Below are 19,055 nucleotides of genomic sequence, written 5' to 3'. Positions count from 1 at the left end.
TTCCCCCCCCTCTTCTTGGCCATTATACAAATAGGGCAACTGGTGACAAAGTCAGATACGTCTTTGCGGAGGGAGGGCCACCAGAATTGTCTGTTGACCAGGTGTAGCGTCTTGACATAGCCAAAGTGCCCAGCCAGTTTGGAAGAGTGGCAAAGCTGTAAAATTTCCCTTCTCAGGGGCTTGGGCACGTATAGTTTTTCCCCTTTGTACCAGAGTCCGTCTTTGGCTTTCTGCACCCCCCCTGGTCTCTCGTTTCCCTCCCTCTCGGTCTCCAGGGCAATGAGCTCAGGGTTAATTCCTCCCAAATCCCTTTTCTTCTTCTGGGAGCGGGTAGTGACCATGGCGGCTATTTGGGAGGGAGAAATCAGCGAGTCTACCACCTCTTCCCTCTGGCTCTCGTGCTGCGGGAGCCGCGAGAGGGCGTCTACCAAAAAGTTCTTTGCCCCCGGGATGTGCTTCAGGGTGAAGTCAAATTTTGAGAAAAACCCTGCCCACCGGATTTGTTTTTCACTCAGCTTTCTTTTGCCATTAGAGCCTCTAAGTTCTTATGATCAGTCCATATTTCAAAAGGGAGTCTCGCCCCTTCTAGCCAAGACCTCCAAGTTTTCAGGGCAAACATCACTGCGAACGCCTCCTTGTCCCAAACGGACCAGTTACGCTGGTCGGCTGAAAACTTTCAGGAGATGTAGGCGCAGGGTCTCAGCTTCCCCTCCCCGTCCCTCTGCATGAGAATGGCTCCTACGGCCACGTCGGAGGCGTCACATTGGACCACGAAGGCCTTTTGCTCGTCCGGGTGGCTTAGGACCGGTTCACTCGTGAACAGGCGCTTCAGGTGCTCGAACGCGGATTGGCACTCTTCCGTCCAATTTAACCTAGCGCCGGGCCGCTTGGCCTCGGGGCCCTTGCCCTTGGTCTTTAGGAGATCAGTCAGGGGCAGGGCTATCTGGGCGAACCCCTCAATGAATTGTCTGTAAAAATTTGCGAACCCGAGGAACGATTGGAGCTGTCTACGTGTCCTCGGGGGGGCCCACTCTAATACTGCCTGGACCTTCGCCGGGTCCATGGCCAATCCGCGTTCTGACACTCGGAAGCCCAGGTAATCTAACTCCGTCCGATGGAATTCACATTTAGACAATTTAGCATACAGTTGATTTTTCAGCAGGGTGCTGAGCACCTCCCGGACCAATTTCACATGCGATTGCTCATCTTGCGAGTAAATAATGATGTCATCAAGGTACACCACCACCCCCTTGTACAGGTAATCCCGCAGTACATCATTGATAAAGTTCATGAACACCCCCGGGGCCCCCTGCAATCCGAACGGCATCACTAAGTATTCAAACTGTCCCATGGGGGTATTAAAGGCTGTTTTCCACTTGTCCCCCTCCTTAATGCGCACTCGGAAGTAAGCGTCTCGTAGGTCCAGTTTGGTGAATATTTTCCCCCCTGCAACCGTGCTCAATAAGTCCCGAATGAGGGGGATGGGGTAGGCATTGGATGTAGAAATCGCGTTTATCCCGCGAAAATCAGTGCAAAGTCTCAACGAGTTGTCCTTCTTCTTCCTGAAGAGGACGGGGGCCGCGTGGGGGGCCGTGGCCGGTCGGATGAACCCCCTTGCTAAGTTTTGATCTAAGAACTTGCGTAGTTCTTTCTTTTCTGCCCACCCCATCTGATAGAGTTTTGCCTTGGGTAAGGTTTCCCCCGGGATCAGTTCTATGGCACAGTCCGTGCTTCGGTGGGGGGGCAGTTGATTGGCTTCCTTCTCACTAAAGACTTCCATGAGGTCCCGGTAGGGCGCGGGGACCGAGTGCACTTCTTCCACGGTCACACACGCCCTCTCCTTGGCAGCGGGAGCTTTTGGCCCCCACGCTTGGTCCCACTGATGGGATTTACACCCCGGGTCCAGGAACCTGATGGTTTTGGCCCTCCACCTGATTAAGGGTTCATGCTTTTCTAGCCACCCCACCCCTAGCACTATCGGGTATGAGCACGAGGGCGCGATCACAAAAAGCTCTTGGTCCCAGTGCTCCTCGATCCCCACCGGGCACGGTTGCGTCTCGCGCGTGCAAGGCTCTCCGCACATCACCGACCCATCCATCTGTTTGAATAGCATCGGGTGGGGTAGGAGTGAGCTTTCTAGTCCCAATGCTTCCACCACCCTGGGGGACATCAGTTCCCTGTTACACCCCGAGTCTATTAGGGCCCTGATCTGCATGAACCTCCGTAGCTTGGGGTTCAGTAATTTCACAGTCACAAAGTACAGTTTCCCCGTCACGCTCACCGTCAGCGGCTCCCCGTCACGATCGACCTCCTGTTGGGCAGCCTTCAGGGCAGCAGGTCGGCGTCGTTTCCCGCCGGTTCTTCGATCCAAGCCAGGTCCGCGAGTTCGGCCGAGAGGAGCACCTCCTCCTCCTGTAGCTCTTCTTGCACCGAAGCTGCGCTGCTCCTTGCCGCATCCTTAGGGCGGCCGGACGGCTTCTTCGGGGTCTGGGCGACGGCCTTTGGCGGGGTCGGGGCGGCTCTCGGCGGTGGGGGGTGCGGACAGCTGGAGGCCAAGTGATTGGGGTTGCCACAGCGGAAGCACCTGCGCGGCCCCACCAGCACTGCCACCGCCGGCTTCTTCCCCTTCGGCTGCTCCACTTTCGGGGTCCCCCCTTTCGCCTGGGTCTTCCCGGACTGGTGCTGCCGGAGCATAGCCACTCTCTTGAGGTTGTTCTCCACCTCTCCCGCCAACTGGATCCACCCCACCAGGGTGGCCGGACGGGCTTGAGTGAGGGCCCGGTCCAGAATGCTCGCGTTCAGTCCATTCGTGAACTGCTCAATTTTCATTACTTCGTTCCAGCCCCAGACCCTTGCCACGTTGGCCTGGAAGTCGGCCGCGTATTCGCGAATGGGTCGGGGTCCCTGCTGCATGTCCCGCAAAGCCGCCAGCGCTCTGGTCTCCTGCAGGGGGTCCTCATATTGGGTCAGCAAGGCTTGCAGGAAAGTGTGCACGTCATCTAGGATCGGGCTCCGGGTCTCACACAGGCCCACGTACCATCTCTTGGCCGACCCCCTCAGCTTCGACCCCAGGTAGTCGACTCGGCTAAACTCATCCGGGAAGGAGTTCCCCCAGTAGTGCATGAAGCTGTTCGCTTGTATTGCGAAGTAGTTCACCTCCTCCGGGTCCCCGTCGAAGGTGGCATCTAGTTCTCTCCCCACGTGCCTGAGACCCACCGGGGCCCCAGCGGCTGGGGCCGCGGCCGCCGGGACCTGGGGTGCCTCGACTCTCATTGGGGGAGGGGTGGCTGCTGCCGCTGTCTGGCTGGGGCGGCCTCTGGCCGGGGCAGCCGGCCCCGCCGGACGTCTGGAGGTCGCTCCGAGCTGGATCGTCAGGTCCCGGACCTCGTCTCACAGCCCCCCGATGGCGCCATCGATCTCCCTCCGGACCATCGAGCGGAACAGCTGATAATCCTCCTCGTCTTGCCCCTTGAGTCGGGGTTCTTCACATTCGGCCTTCCTGGCCCCAGCCCCATCGTCTCCACTTTCGCCCACTTGGACGACGATGATGCTGTCTGCTTCTCCCGTCTCTCCCGAGCCCGGGTTGGCAGCCTCACCCTCAGCCATCTGGATCTGCCTCACGTGGCGGTTCAGGATGGCGTCTCTGCGCAGCGGGGCCTGGTCCATGATGGTGGTCGAGGTCCGCGGCTGATACTGCCTCGGGGACAGCACTAGTTGGAACTCGGGCAGAGACTCCGCGGCCCTCCTGGGGTCCACTACGTGCCACGGGGTAGCCCCTTCCGAGCCCGCTTCGAGTGGGAGTTCTCCGTTGCCTGGAATCTGGTCAGCCATTTGGCTTTTCAAGTTGCCGGCACAGTTGAAACCCCCAAAAAGGGAGTTCTCTCAAAATGTCAAGTCTGATGTTTCAATAACGAGTCCTTGTTGATAAAGTAGCAAGTTTATTGTAACATATTGCAAGACTGGTCGACAGAGATTGAGAGAACTGGCGAGCATATACAAAGGGCAAACATTTAAGGTGCAAATCGGAGGAATTCCTACGGGGGGGGCGCCTAAACGAGCACATTCACACATCGTTGTTACTTTATCGTTTTCAGGCCTGGCTGGCCTTGGGCACTTCCTTGGTACCCATTATCTCTGAGAAGGCACAGTAATCTTTTTCTCATAGCTAGTTGCAAAGCTTGGCTACATGACAAAGGGAAGGAGGGGGGAAGGAGAGGTTGAGCTAGCAGCACTTGAATACAGTATGGCTTTTACCCAGGAGTCATTTCCTGAACCAAAGTTTGAAAATCTATGCTAGTAACATATAACTCAGACTTGACATATCCCCAGGGCTCTTTTTCTAGCAGAAGCTCCTCTGAATATTAGGCCACGCCCCCTGATGTATGCAATCCTCCCAAGAATCATAGAGTTGGAAGGGACCTCCAGGGTCATCTAGGCCAACCCCCTGCACAATGCAGGAAACTCACAAACACCTCCCCCTAAATCGACAGGATCTTCATTGCTGTCAGATGGCCATCTAGCCTCTGTTTAAAAACCTCCAAGGAAGGAGAGCCCACCACCTCCCGAGGAAGCCTGTTCCACTGGGGAAGCGCTCTGACAGTCAGGAAGTTCTTCCTAATGTCAAGCCGGAGACTCTTGATTGAATTTTAACCTGTTGGTTCTGGTCCTACCTTCTGAGGTCACAGAAAACAATTCCACACCATCCTCTATATGACAGCCCTTCAAGTACTTGAAGAACTTACAGGGCTCTTAGTCCAGGCCTAATGTAAGCTCTGGGAGGTTTGGCTACATCAGGGGGGCGTGGCCTAATATGCAGAGGAGCTCCTGCTAGAAAAAGAGCCCTGCCCGTCCCCCACCAATGACTGGGGGGGGGGGAACAGTCAACCCTATGCATTACACAGAGGGCAGGCAGCGGGCACAACCCTCATTCTTGCATCCATGTGTTTTGATGTTTGGTGTAGTGGTTAAGTGTGCGGACTCTTATCTGGGAGAGCTAGGTTTGATTCCCCACTCCTCCACTTGCACCTGCTAGCATGGCCTTGGGTCAGCCATAGTTCTGGTAGGAGTTATCCTTGAAAGGGCAGCTGCTGTGAGAGCCCTCTCCAGCCCCACCCACCTCACAGGGTGTCTGTTGTGGGGGAGGAAGGTAAAGGAGATTGTGAGCCGCTCTGAGACTCTTCGGAGTGGAGGGTGGGATATAAATCCGATATCTTCATCTACCTCACAGGGTGTCTGTTGTGGGGGAGGAAGGTAAAGGAGATTGTAAGCCACTCTGAGACTCTTCGGAGTGGAGGGCGGGATATAAATCCAATATCTTCTTCATCTTCATCTTCTTCTTTTCCCACACAAAACCCATGTCTGCGGAGGTCACTGTTGATATGCAGTTACGTTGACGTACCGTCACAAGCTTAAGGGCCTTAACGTGTATTCTTTTTCTTGCAGAACCTCGAGGTTATCTGGAAGTCCTCAACCACTCGGTCGTGATGTCCGACAGCCCTCTGGGACCCAGCCCTGCTTTGTTGCGGTCCGACGCACAGACAAATCCTTCCTATCAGCGGCCTTGTGGGGCCCCTGGCGACGTTTCGAACAGCAGCCCTGTCTCGAAAGGAGAGAGGTAAGGAAACCGCCATTTGCTGCTTTCGGTTGCTCGTTTCCTCCGTTGGTGGAGAGGAAATCCACGATTTGGTCAGGAAGAATTCCCAGGAACAGTATCTTGACCCAGCCCCTGGATTCCACCACCAGGGAGGTAACGCTGAGAGAATATTTTTGTTTGTGTAGCAGGGATTTTCAGTGCTGGTTCATAGCGCTTTGTGTTCTTTCCTCGTTAATTCAGGTTGTTCTTCCCCATCCTGAATTGTGCCTGTTTTCTTATGAAAAAAAAGAAAAGAAAGTGTTTGTGTTGTCCAATGCGGGATAGATACACCTCCAAGAACCCATGCAGAAAAAAGTGGACGAGAGTGACAAAGATAGCTTGTTTCTTCTACTGGTACTTTACTGGATAGTGACTTGTCAGGAGCACTTCCAGAATTCAGGAGAAGAAAAGTCAAGCGGGTTTTCACTTCAAATGTCCCCAAAGGGAAATGTACCACATTATAACCTCTATACCAGGGGTGACAAACATGCAGCCTGGGGGCCAAATTTGGCCCCCGGAGGGCTCCCATCAGGCCCTCGAGCAATTGACTGTCATCTGCTTCCTTCTTCCTCTCCCTGGCTTCTGCCTGCATCACAGCTTGCTTTGCAAGGCTTGCTCAGCTACAGCGCAAAACCTCTATTTTTTTCCATTGGCTGAGACTCCTTCCTTGGGGAGGAAGCGGGGGGGAGACAGAGCTTGCTTTGCCTGGCTTTTCTCAGTCCCACAGCAAAGCTACTGAGCCAAGCCTCTCTTCCTTCTCTTGGCTGAGGTTCCTGGTCCCCTGGAGAAGGAAGGAAAGAGCCGGAGCTTCCTCTGCCCAGTTCCCTGGATCCCATAGGAAAAATACAAAGAAAGCACCTTTAAGACCAATGCGTGCTAATGTTTTAAGCATGTTTTATTGTAAGGTTTTTTTAAAAAAAAAATTCTTTGTGTTTTTCTGTGTCTTTTATAAAGTTTATATCTCTGCTACTTAATCTTAAATAGATATACGCATGGGCCGGTCGACAAGGTCAGATCCGGCCCTCATAACAAATGAGTTTGACACCCCTGCTCTATACTGTTGTGTGCTCCCAACATTGCCTGGTTGCTATTGAAATCCCTTCTCACATTTCTTAGCGTCTCATTATAATCTCCGCTAATTGGCTTCTTCCACCATCGCTTGAAAAATTAGTGATGTTCTGTGTACAACCTTTCTTTCTGACTGGTACCGGCCAGCTAAAACGTTAAGCCCTTAATCAACTCTTGAATGCTCATCGATTCCTCAGTCTCTTGTACCCCTCTCTCTTTCTGCTTAACTGAAAAGTCAAGCCTTACAGAATTCTTGAGAATCAGCACAGCGTAGCACCTAGGAATTGAATGTTATGGCCTGCTAAAATAATACTGTAGACGCAGTTTGAAAATTGAGTAGTCGTTTGCTTTTTCGCCAACTTACTAACCATTTAAAAGGGTATTTTTCTCCCAATCTCGACTTGGCTGCCTTTTAAAAAGGCATTGAAGGAGACGTGTAGTAAATTACACTTTAGTTAACAGTGGCCATCTAGGACTCATTCTTGGAAAAAAGGCCATCGTTGGGGCATTTCACCCCCCCTCCCCTCAAAGGAATTAAAATAGCCAGAAGGGAGAAACCCAAAACATGGCCAGAATTCCCAGTCCGGCTAATTAACTAATGAGTCCTCTTGCATGGCTTCCCATAATGGAAAAATGGAGCGCAAAATCTAATTGGCCAATTACCAAGTAATGAGGCTCCAACCGAGATTATGTTGCCCGAGGGATTTTTAAAAACGAAACCTCCCAAGAGTGGGCTCTGGGTTCTGAACACATGGTTTAAATTCATTTAGTAAACCACCAGAAGGCAGGAAATCTAGGACTGTGGTACCTTCTCATAATCTATTTTAAATGTAAAACAAATTAAATGGGGAGAAGGGAAATGCCCTAATGATGGACGCCTCCGCCCCCAAGAATGAATCCTAGCTATTCCATTTGTGGGGTATATATTTTTATTTATATCTGTTTGAGGTTAGAGGTTAGTAGATGTTATATTACTGTTAATGTTATAAACCACTAATCAAGTTTGTAATTTGTCAATCTGTATTATTAATGTGTAGGTTTTTATTTCTTGTTTTTTAGTATCTGCGTTTGTGTTTTTGTTTCTTGTTTTTTAGTATCTATGGGTTTTTTTGTTTCTTGTTTTTAGTATCTATGGGTTTTATCTGTTATCCCTTGTATTCTAGTCGTGGACTGTAATAAACTATAGGGATTTTAGTTGAGTCCTAGCTAGCTGCTCTTAACCAACTTGTAAGTTACTACACACGTCCTTCGGTACCTTTTTAAAAGGTAGTCGAGATTGGGAGAAAATACCCTTTTAAATGGTTAGTAAGTTAGCGAAAATGCAAATCAGTTCTCAAATTATGGCTTCAACGTTTTATTTCAAGAGGTTCCTCTGGAGGGGAAAAGGGTCTTCCTTTGGAAGCAGATTCTGCCCTTAGCTGACAGGAGTGTGAGATGAACCTTTTATTTGTGAAAAATCCCACATCCTGTATCAAGAGCCAAGGTTTCTGTGCCAAAGCCTTGCTAGACAGGGTTGCAAGGGCGGGTTGGGGGGGGGGAGTAGTATTAAATCCATTTTTGTATGCTTTGGACTCCTCCCCCACCTACCAAAGAAGTGATCTCCCCATCAGATGAACTCACTGTTAATTGTGGGAAAATGGGTGGGGAAAGAAGATGTTATTTCCACTACTGTGATCTGGGCCGCTGTCGTGCAGCGTGCACAGATCTCTGGTATTCATTTCCAAGAAAGAAACTCCTCTTTTATAAAATCCTAAATCCCTTCTCTGTCTTTCCGACTGCCTAGTTAATTTCCCTTCTTTTCACTTCTACAATACAGACTTGTTTTTTGTTGCTTTCAAAATTAACTCTTCTCATTCTTCTTCTTTTCCTCCTCCTCCTCCTTCTTCCTCCTCCTCCCTTCTTCCTTACCTGTCAGCATGATAGTCCAGTTTCCAAAGAGAGATCCATGTGTGGATGTAGCGCTTTACAGAGAAACGTAGGCTCAAATAATGTCTAGTCCAAGGATGTCAAACTCATTTGTTATGAGGGCCAGATCTGACATAATGAGACATTGTTGGGCTGGATCATGTGTGTGTGCCTAATTAAGACTGGGTAGCAGAGATATAAACTTTATAAAGGACATTGACAAATAGAATTAAAGATTTTTTTAAAAAAAACTTAAAATAGGCTTAAAATATTGGTCTTAAATGTACTTTCTTTGTATTTCTCCCATGGGATCCACGGAAGTAGACAAAGGAAGCTCTGGCTCTTTCCTTCCTTCTCCAGGGGACGGGGGGGAGGAGTGCCAGCCAACAGAAGGAAGAGAGGCTGCTGTGCAATTGAGAGAGCCTGGCAAAGCAAACTCTCCCTTTCCCCTCTTCCTCCCCAAGGGAGGAGCCTCAGCCAATGGAGAAAATAGAGGTTTCGCTCTGTAGCTCCTGTGCGATTGAGCAAGCTTTGCAAAGCAAGCTGTGATGCAGAAGGAAGCAAGAGAGAGGGAGAAGGAAGCAGATGACAGCCAGTTGCTCAGGGGCCTGATAGGAACCCTCCGGGGGCCTGATTCGGCAACCCGGGCCACATGTTTGACACCCCTGGTCTAGTCCATTCCCCCTAGAAAATATGGCTGGTATTTTGCAAGGAGGGTCGAAAGCAAAGGGGAAAGGAGAAAGAGCAGGCATGGGAGTTGCCAGGGTGGTGGGAAGTGCTGACATACAGCCACCCTGAAGGTATTTCAAGGCAGGAGACAAACAGAGGTGGTTTGCCATTGCCTGCCTCTGTGTGGAGACCCATTATTGTGGATGTGAGAAACACATTTCTACACTGGCTTACACTGTTGTGCCTTGGCAGGATCAGGAACCTGGGTGATGCAGTGTCTGACTCTTGAGTTTGTCCAATCAGTGATAAGCCTAGATTTGCCACCGTGTGACAGTGGGTGAAAATGCAAGCTTACAGTAATTTGCTAGAGAGCCAGTTTGGTGCAGTGGTTAAATGTGTAGACTCTTTCCTGGGAGAACCGGGTTTGATTCCCCACTCCTCCACTTTCACCTGCTGGAATGGTCTTGGGTCAGCCATAGCTCTGGCAGAGGTTTTCCTTGAAAGGGCAGCTGCTGGGAGAGCCCTCTCCAGCCCCACCCACCTCACAGGGTGTCTGTTGTGGGGGAGGAAGGGAAAGGATATTGTGAGCCGCTCTGAGACTCTTCAGAGTGGAGGGCAGGATATAAATCCAATATCTTCTTCTTCTTCTGTAGAGATGTGAAGGCCCCAAAAAAAGCCTTTTTTGTTTTTTTCCCCGAAAAATTGAAAAAAAAAGAAAAGAAAAAAAATTGATTATGGAACGTTTTATTTTAACATGATGAATAGAACATTTTAAGACAAGATGTTCAAATATTTTCCTAATCATTTCTAAAAAATATGTATGGAATCAGGTTATTCTAATTTCTGTGCACTGAGGACAAGCAAGTCCTAGTCGTGCCCATTCATTGAAACTTAGTCCTACACTCCCTTCTATACACTTCCCCCCTCTTCAACTCTTTTTATGAGAATGAGTTTTTTTATTTTTATTTAATACTGTGGAGAGGAAATATGAATCATTGTTACTTCTGGATTTTTAAAAATTGTTTTGTGGAGGTTTTTTGTCTGTTCCACATAAACTAATAAACAGTTCAAGAAACTGTTGCTCCATTTGTTACCATTACAAATAAATAGTTAAAAAGTGAACTCTGTAATAATTGTTTGGATACACTATATTTTTCATATGCTAGTAGTGATAATTTCATGCCTAGTGAAATTGTCCATAGTCATATTTTATGTCCCTAAAGTAACAGAATGACTTTCAATCTGGAAAAGAAAAAAGAAGTGCTGTTGTAGCATTTTTTCAATTTTCTCCAAAATTTCCGTTTTTTTTCCGGAAAAAAGGGAAAAAACTGGGTTTTCTGCTGAGCTTCAAAATTTCTGGAAATTTTACATCTCTAGGCAGCTGCTGTGAGAGCTTTTCAGCCCCACCCACCTCACAGAGTGTCTGTTGTGGGGGAGAAAGTTAAAGGAGATTGTGAGCCGCTCTGAGATTCAAAGTGGAGGGTGGGATAGAAATCCAATGTTGTCGTCGTCTTCGTCTTCTAGATGTAAATTTAGCAAACTTATTCAGATGGTCAATGTCAGTTTTTAAAAATGATTTCATGTTTGTTTTTATGGTTTCCAACAGTCCTCCTGCAGATGAACACAGCTGGCAACAAAACAGTTCTAAATCCTCCATGATGCCCCAGTTTTCGGGAAAGAGCAACAGCCGACCTGTTGGAAGTTATTTTGCAACTCTGGAGTCTGCGGCCGCCATGCAAGAGGGCTCACTTGCATCCCAGTACCACCCCAAGGGCGTCCAGACAGTCTCATTGAGCACCCAGGAGAGTTCATCAGCTGGGCTGCAACAGGATTCCGGGGCTAATACCAACGTTCGAGCTTTTCTGAGTTATGGTGGAGCCACCACCATCGAGGCCCAGCCTCTGGGGGAAAAGCAAACTGTTTTCGTGGTGAATGCGAATGGATCTCCCCAATCTGCAAGATCACCAGCGGACAGTGGCTTTTTGTCCGACAGCTTCCTTGCATCTGCTCCTGGACACAGCAGCCAGAACAGTCCAAGCCAGCAAAATAACATGACAAACGCTCACCCGCAACCCCCTCTTCCGGAGAAGAAGAGGGGTTCGGAGGGGGAACGTTCTTTTGGCTCCGTCTCCCCTTCTTCGAGCGGCTTCTCCAGCCCCCATAGCGGCAGCACCATCAGCATCCCGTTTCCAAATGTTCTGCCCGATTTCACTAAAGCTTTGACCACTTCTCCGTTGCCAGGTACGGTCTGTGTGCCACGGGGAGCAATTTGAAATGAGGTGCCCTATGGGAATTGGCTGCCACCAGAAAAAAGGGAAAGGAAAGGTCCCCTGTGCAAGCAGCAGTCATTTCCGACTCTGCGGTGACGTTGCTTTCACAAGGTTTTCACGGCAGACTTTTTATGGGGTGGTTTGCCATCGCCTTCCCCAGTCCTCTCTACTTTCCCCCCAGCAAGCTGGGTCCTCATTTGACCGACCTTGGAAGGATGGAAGACTGAGTCAACCTCGAGCTGGCAATCTGAAAACCCAGCTTCCGCCGGGGATCGAACTCAGGCCGTGAACAGAGCTTAGGACTGCAGTACTGCAGCTTTAACACTCTACACCACGGGGCTCTTACCAGAAAAAAACAACATAATAATGAAATACTTTTGTGATATTAAAAAAGGATTTAAAAACGTATTGAGCTTGGCTTTTGCAGAATGCATCCCCTATCAGATGAAGTGGGCTGCAACCTACAACAACCTGCATGTTTTTTCCGCTTGCTTCTTAGAACACCCCAAACTGTCCCAAAGTTGCAGAAATATGCTTGAATCTACAAAGGCAAAAAGCCCAATCTGCAAATCCACAGAATGAGAGGGCAAAGATCTGAGGTGGTAGAAAGCTGTTTTTCAATGCTCGCCAGGGCTTTTTTTTTTTGCAGGAACTCCTTTGCATATTAGGCCACACCCCTCTCATGCAGCCAATCCTCCCAAGAGTTTACAGTAGGCCTTGTAAGAAGAGCCCTGTAAGCTCTTGGAGGATTGGCTACATCAGGGGTGTGCGGCCTAATATGCAAAGGAGAGCCAGTTTGGTGTAGTGGTTCAGTGTGCGGACTCTTATCTGGGAGATCCGGCTTTGATGCCTCCACTTACAGCTGCTGGAATGGCCTTGAGTCAGCCATAGCTCTCGCAGGAGTTGTCCTTGAAAGGGCAGCTGCTGTGAGAGCCCTCTCAGCCCCACCCACCTCACAGGGTGTCTGTTGTGGGGGGAGAAGATATATGAGATGGTGAGTTGCTCTAAGTCTCTGATTCAGAGAGAAGGGCAGGGTATAAATCTGCAGTCATCATTGTTGTCGTCTTCTTCCTGCTACAAAAAAAAAAAAAGCCTTGATGCTCACAAATGTAACACTTTTCCTAGAAATAGCTAGTGTATCCTGGACACTTAGGCCTTTGTTTGTATCTCTCTGAGGGAGCAAACGGTGGACACAGCCCATTCTTTATCTCCTTCTCTCGCAGGCCTCTTTATTGCTGTGCCCTGTGCCAGTCGTGTGTCATTTTCTCAGGCTTTTTACCTCTCCTCTTTTGTTTTTCAGAGAATGCGAGTGATAAACACGTGACCGTGAAATTTGTTCAGGACACGTCCAAGTTCTGGTACAAACCAGAGATTTCCAGAGAGCAAGGTAAGTAACCCTTTGCATTTATCTCTTTATTGAAGAACGTAAGAGAAGCCATGTTGGATCAGGCCCAGTGGCCCACCCAGTCCTACGCTCTGTGCCACACTGTAGCCAAAACCCAAGAGGTCCAACAGCGGGGCCAGAACTCCAGATGCCCTCCCACTGTTGCCTCCCCCCGTCCCCCATTTACCTGAGACCCAGGGCAGGTTGTGGAATTCTTTATTCTCAGCTCGAGATTGTCCAAGAGAAACCCAGGGCTTTTATTGTAGCAGGAACTCCTTTGACTATTAGGCCGCACACCCCCATGTAGCCAATCCTCCTGGAGCTTACAGTAGGCCCTGTACTAAACCCTGTAAGCTCTTGGAGGGTTGGCTGAATCAGGGGTGTGTGGCCTAATATGCAAAGGAGTTCCTGCTACAAAAAAAAAAGAGCCCTGGATGAAACCTGTTCGAATTCCTGACTGGATCGGTTTCATTATTGACATCAGTCAAATAGAAGAGGAGAAAAACCGTTTTGGCAGAGAGATAATGGAAAGTAGAGTAAGGTTCCTTTCTTCCCTCAATCTCTAAGGGGAGTGTTTAGTAGCATGTGGGAAATGCAGACATTATTTGTTATAATTTAGTCATCGAAAATCTGCTCTGGGCCTGTAAAGCAGAGCTGTTCCGCCAGGTCTTCGGGTGAGGCGACGGGCATCTATCCATTAGATCGGTTGGCCTCCCCTTCTGTGCTATCTTGCTGTGCTGATTTGTTGCACTGTCCTGCCACACCATCTCATCGTATTGTTCTGCCGGGCTATTTTGCCCTATTGAATACTGAAATTTACTTTTATTATTATTATATGATTTTATTATTCTGTTGTGCTTCGCCCTGAGCCCCTATGGAGGAATGGGTGGAATATAAATAAACTAATAATAATAATAACTTGAAAATTTCGTGCCCTGGAAAGTGTGACATTTAGCCTACAGTTACTTTGTTCTGACGTTCAGCAGTGGTAACACCTGGCCAAGCCCTTAGAATCAGAGTCGGAAGGGATCACCGGGGTCATCTAGTCCAACCCCCTGTACAGTGCAGGAAATTCACAAATTCCTCCCCCCCCCCCCCACAGACACACCTTCCCCTGTTTCAGGCCCAGAAGATGGCAAAAAGCCTCCAGGATCGCTGGCCAAACTGGACTGGAGAAAAATTGCTTCCTTATTGCTGGGGTGCCATTTAGGAAAACGTATGATTATTTTATGGGAATCTTCCCCTTTCTCACTCCACCCCAGGCCGTGTTTCTGGTCACGTCCGTTTATGCTACAGGCCTGCACGTATCTTTGCTTATGAAAGCAACTTCAACAGCCAGCTCTTTAAAATGCCACTTCCTCACACTCGAGTCTTGAATACATTTAAGAGAAGGTCTTTGAACTTGGCTGGGTGTGACGCTCAGCACACACAGAAAAGGTCTCCTCCCCAGAACAACACACGCAGACACGCACACACACACACAAAATGATGGTATCCTAACCAGGCCTCAGAATCAGCAGGAGCTCACAGGAGCACAGCTCCTGAACCTTTCTGAGGGGTTCCCCTCCTCCTCCCCACCTACCTTGTCCATGGAATAGTAGGTGCAGCTGCGTAACAGTCCCTGGATTAGGAGAGAGGGCAGCCAGCCAGCCACCAGGGGCTTTGCCACGCCCCCAGCAGCCCTCATTTATCCCCGGAGAAGCCCGCACCACCCTTTCTCCACTTCTTATGTGATTTTGGGCAGCAGGTGGTTTGCTGGTGTTTTTAGTGGGGGGGGGGGGCAGCCCAGGAGAGCCCCAGGTGAGTGAGGCCTGCTTGGGCTGGCCGGCTCTCTAGCCAGCCCAAGCAGGCCTCGCTCACCCGGGGCTTTCCTTTCTTGCATCGGGCTGCTTTTGGCTGGGGCTGGGGGCAGCATACGCTAATCAGTTATGCTAACGAGCTCCGCCACCTATTGTTCTACAAAAGGATCTCTGATCGACCCTAACTGTTCCAGACGCTCTGCAAAAAGCCCCCTCGGTTTGCGCATTTGATCCTGACGCCTCGTGGCTGAGTTGTTTTAATGACAGATTCCGATCAGCGTTGCGCGTTACGCTTTTAAAAATCCTGCCTTTGTAAAACAGGCATTACGTCGCTCCCTTTAACATGGCTTCTTCATGAACTTTGTCCTGCACGGCCTCTGGCTGCCGGCAAGCTGATGGCTTGGCGCTGGGCTTCGGTGTACCTGCAGTGCCCTGAAACGCAGGTGTAGCGGGATCCCTGGCGGAAAGAGATTAGCAAAGAACACACAGCTAACAGCTCCTTGTTTATTTTGGATTTCAGGAACCAGGAAGCCGCTTGGGCATTTAGAACTGTGGAACAATAGACAAAGGATGCAGGGGCTTTCTTTTTTGGGTGTGTGTGTGTGTGTGTGTGTGTATGATGATAAATTCAGAAGAAGGCTGCTGAAGAAGAGAGCGTGACGTTCCCCCAAGTAGCATTTGCTTCAGCAGGGTGCGTGTATCCGTGTCGTTCGCAGGCACGCTTAAAAGTAGGTTTGCAAACTCTTGACTCAGGCGCACCACATCTTGTCTTTAGAATGACTAAGAACATAAGAGAAGCCACGTTGGATCAGGCCAGTGGCCCATCCAGTCCAACATTCTGTCACACAGTGGCTCAAAAAATCCCGTGCCATTAGGAGGTCCGCCAGTGGGGCCAGGGCACTAGAAGCCCTTCCACTGTGCCCTCCCCCCCCAGCACCCAGAATACAGAGCATCACTGCCCCAGAGAGTTCCAACAATACTCTGTGGCTAATAGCCATGATGGACCTCTGCTCTACATAAGAACATAAGAGAAGCCATGTTTGATCAGGCCAAGGGCCCATCAAGTCCAACACTCTGTGTCACACAGTGGCCAAAAAACCCAAGTGCCATCAAGAGGTTCACCAGTGGGGCTAGAAGCCCTTCCACTGTGCCCCCCAAGCACCAAGAATACAGAGCGTCACTGCCCCAGATAGAGAGTTCCATCTATAAGAACATAAGAGAAGCCATGTTGGATCAGGCCAATGGCCCATCCAGTCCAACACTCTGTGTCACACAGTGGCCAAGAAAACCAGGTGCCATCAGGAGGTCCACCAGTGGGGCCAGGACACTAGAAGCCCTCCCACTGTGCCCCCCCAAGCACCAAGAATACAGAGCATCACTGCCCCGGACAGAGAGTTTCACCAATAAGTTCCAGCTGTGTAACTTTGCACCATGGTTAGCTCGGGGAAGGGGAAGAGGATATGAGGGTCCTCCTGCATACTCATGAACCTCGAACCGTCTGCACCAGGCTGGGTATTGCTTAAGACAGGAACATCCAGCTGGTGGTTTTGGGGCCAGATTCAACCTCCCACGGCCATGTTATCTCCTTTCCTGGCAGCCCTCCAGCTGGTGGTTTTTGGGCCAGATTCAACCTCCCACGGCCATGTTATTGCCTTTCCTGGCAGCCCTCCCAACTGTTATTCAAGAAAGAGTGAATTTACCCGTTGGTTAACTTGTAAGAGCCCCGTGGCGCAATGTTAAACCTGTAGTACTGTAGTCTTAAACTCTGCTCACGACCTGAGTTCGATCCCCAGTGGAAGCTGGGTTTTCAGGTAGCTGGCTCGAGGTTGACTCAGCCTTCCATCCTTCCGAGGTCAGTCAAATGACCTGGCCTGATCCAACATGGCTTCTCTTATGTTCTTATGAGAACGGGGTTTGATTCCCCCACTCCTCCACCTGCACCTGCTGGAATGGCCTTGGGTTGTCCTTGAAAGGACAGCTGCTGTGAGAGTCCTCTCAGCCCCACCCACCTCACAGGGTGTCTGTTGTGGGGGAGGAAGGGAAAGGAGATTGTGAGCCGCTCTGAGATTCATAGTATAGGGCAGGATATAAATCCAATATCTTCTTTCATGGAGCCCGACCATCCACAATGGGGTCGTTTTCTCTGTCGGAATATAGCACGGACCCTTAAATGTGCAGTCAGAAAATGGGGACTGCTAAGAATAGGTGTTTCCCAGCCCTACTGTGGAGACCAGTGGTTGTAAGCCTGGTGATAGTCGTCCAGTGTAATGGCTGGAAGCTGGATTCGGGTGAGCAGCTGCATTGGTCCGAAGTGGCAGAACCGAGTTCAAGTCCAGCAGCACCTTTAAGACCAACAAAGCTCAATCAAGGTGTCAGCTTTCGTGTTCCTGAATCCAAATGAACAGCGACCGTATAAACGAAGCTTGTGATTCCCGTTTGGCCCTAGGGGTCCCAAATCCCCCGGTAGGCCTGGAGACTCCCGATTTGGAGCCTCCTCCCCCCGCTGGCCATAAAAGGGAAAGCGGGGGGGGGAGGGGAGGAGGAGAACGGCAGCCCTTCGCACCCAGCCCCGATCGCAGCAGCCAGAGCTCTTCCGTTTTCTCAGGCTGCTTCCCGCCCCCAGTCAGCTGGCCGGTGAAGGGAGGGGAGCCCAGCCACGCCCCCAAAGGACCATGTGCCTTTGCACCTCCGGAGGTGAGTGAGTTCTGTCTCCTGCATCAGATTTCCCAGAAAGGGGGGGGCGGGGGGGAGGGGGGTGGAGAGGGAAACGTCTTCTCATAGGGTATAATGGGGAATTGATCTGGAGGTTTCGGGGGCTCTGGGGGAGCTGTTTTTTGAGGTAGAGGCACCAAATTTTCAATATAGTATCTAGTGCCTCTCCCCAAAGTATCCCCCAAATTTCAAAACGATTGGACCAGGGGGTCCAATTCTATGAGCCCCAAAAGAAGGTGCCCTTATCCTTCATTATTTCCTATGGAAGGAAGACATTTAAAAAGGTGTGCTGTCCCTTTAAATGTGATGGCCAGAACTCTCTTGGAGTTCAATTATGCTTGTCACACTCTTGTTCCTGGCTCCGCCCCAAAGTCTCCTGGCTCCACCCCCAAAGTCTCCTGGCTCCACCCCCAAAGTCCCCAGATATTTCTTGAATTGGACTTGGCAACCCTATTTGGCCCTTGCATCTGGCAGACAACTTGAATATGCTGTCTGCTGATTTGCCGTTCACCCTCTACCTGTGGAGAGGCGACTTCCAGTTCAACGCAGCTGGAGGAAGTGTGCATGCCCGGGAAAGCTTCTGACTTGAATAAAATGTGGTTGGTCTTCAAGGTGCCACTGGACTCTAGCTTGGCTCAGCCGGAAGTTCTTCCAGTGAAACCTTCAGTTGCCTTCTGCGCTGCGGGTTGGACCGTCGGCTCGTTCGATTTTAATACGGTCAACGGCCCGCACAAATCAGGAAAAATTTACCAAAGCTAAAAAGCAAAGCTTAAAATACTTACAAAACATTCAGATATCGCATGAGAAACAGTAGGAAATAGGGTGTATAAAAAGCAATTAAAATTTGGCTCCGGAACATAATATATCTTAGCGAACTTTAAATGCAATTGAAAAGAACCTTGCACCAAGGACCCGTCATCTGTGGGTTCGCACCAAAAAAAGAAACTTCCTAGTGACCTCGAAATTAGACTGGAACGGCCCTGCAATCTACTTATGAAGGGACTAATTAACCTTGCCCGTATCTCCTGGTAAAATTGGCACGAGAGGAGAACATTGCTGACAGTTTCTATGGCCCCTGCTCCACAAGGGCAGACCCGCTCATTCTTAGGGATTTTTCTATGGCCGTTTTTCCACTGAGCTTACCTCGGAGCGACGTCCCTCTTCACCGCGCAGTGTCTGCGCGGATTTCCCACCAACTGCTCCGAGGAACCAGGAAGTTCCCGACCTTTTGCGTCGCAGATGGAAACCGCTAAAAACCAGTTTACGTTAGCGACGCAAGAGCCGCGACTCTACTTGCTTCCTCGGAGCAGTTGGTGGGAAATCCGCGCAGACGCTGCGCGGTGAAGAGGGACGTCGTTCCGAGGTAAGCTCAGTGGGAAAACTGCCTCTATCTCCCCTCTAAAACTCCAGAGGGCTGCGTGCCATCTAGCTAGGGAAAAGGGTCTACGATGAACAGGGGATTCCAGGGATGAGAGATATACCTGAGGGTGCCCCCAGGGCACTGTTTCATGGAGATCAGCAGGTTGCACCGCATTGGGAGGGGAAAGGCAGGAAGTTTCTAATCCGCTCATGAAAAACGTCGTCTGGATCTATACCCACATTTGCTCCTGTTCTTT

At 50.0% G+C, this 19,055-nt stretch overlaps 1 protein-coding gene across 1 annotated transcript in view; it reads left to right on the top strand.

Moving 5' to 3' along the window:
- TNS3 (tensin 3) overlaps nt 1–19,055 on the top strand; it is a 298,608-nt gene that overhangs the window by 255,465 nt on the left and 24,088 nt on the right. The window contains exons 22-24 of the mRNA XM_060247769.1: nt 5,443–5,614; nt 10,881–11,515; nt 12,845–12,931. Coding sequence (XP_060103752.1) covers nt 5,443–5,614; nt 10,881–11,515; nt 12,845–12,931 — 894 coding nt within the window. The remainder of the gene's footprint in view (nt 1–5,442; nt 5,615–10,880; nt 11,516–12,844; nt 12,932–19,055) is intronic.

The sequence above is a fragment of the Heteronotia binoei genome, chromosome 10 (genome assembly GCF_032191835.1).
Source record: "Heteronotia binoei isolate CCM8104 ecotype False Entrance Well chromosome 10, APGP_CSIRO_Hbin_v1, whole genome shotgun sequence".
NCBI classification, from domain to species: domain Eukaryota; kingdom Metazoa; phylum Chordata; class Lepidosauria; order Squamata; family Gekkonidae; genus Heteronotia; species Heteronotia binoei.
This window is presented reverse-complemented; position numbering and strand designations above follow the sequence as displayed.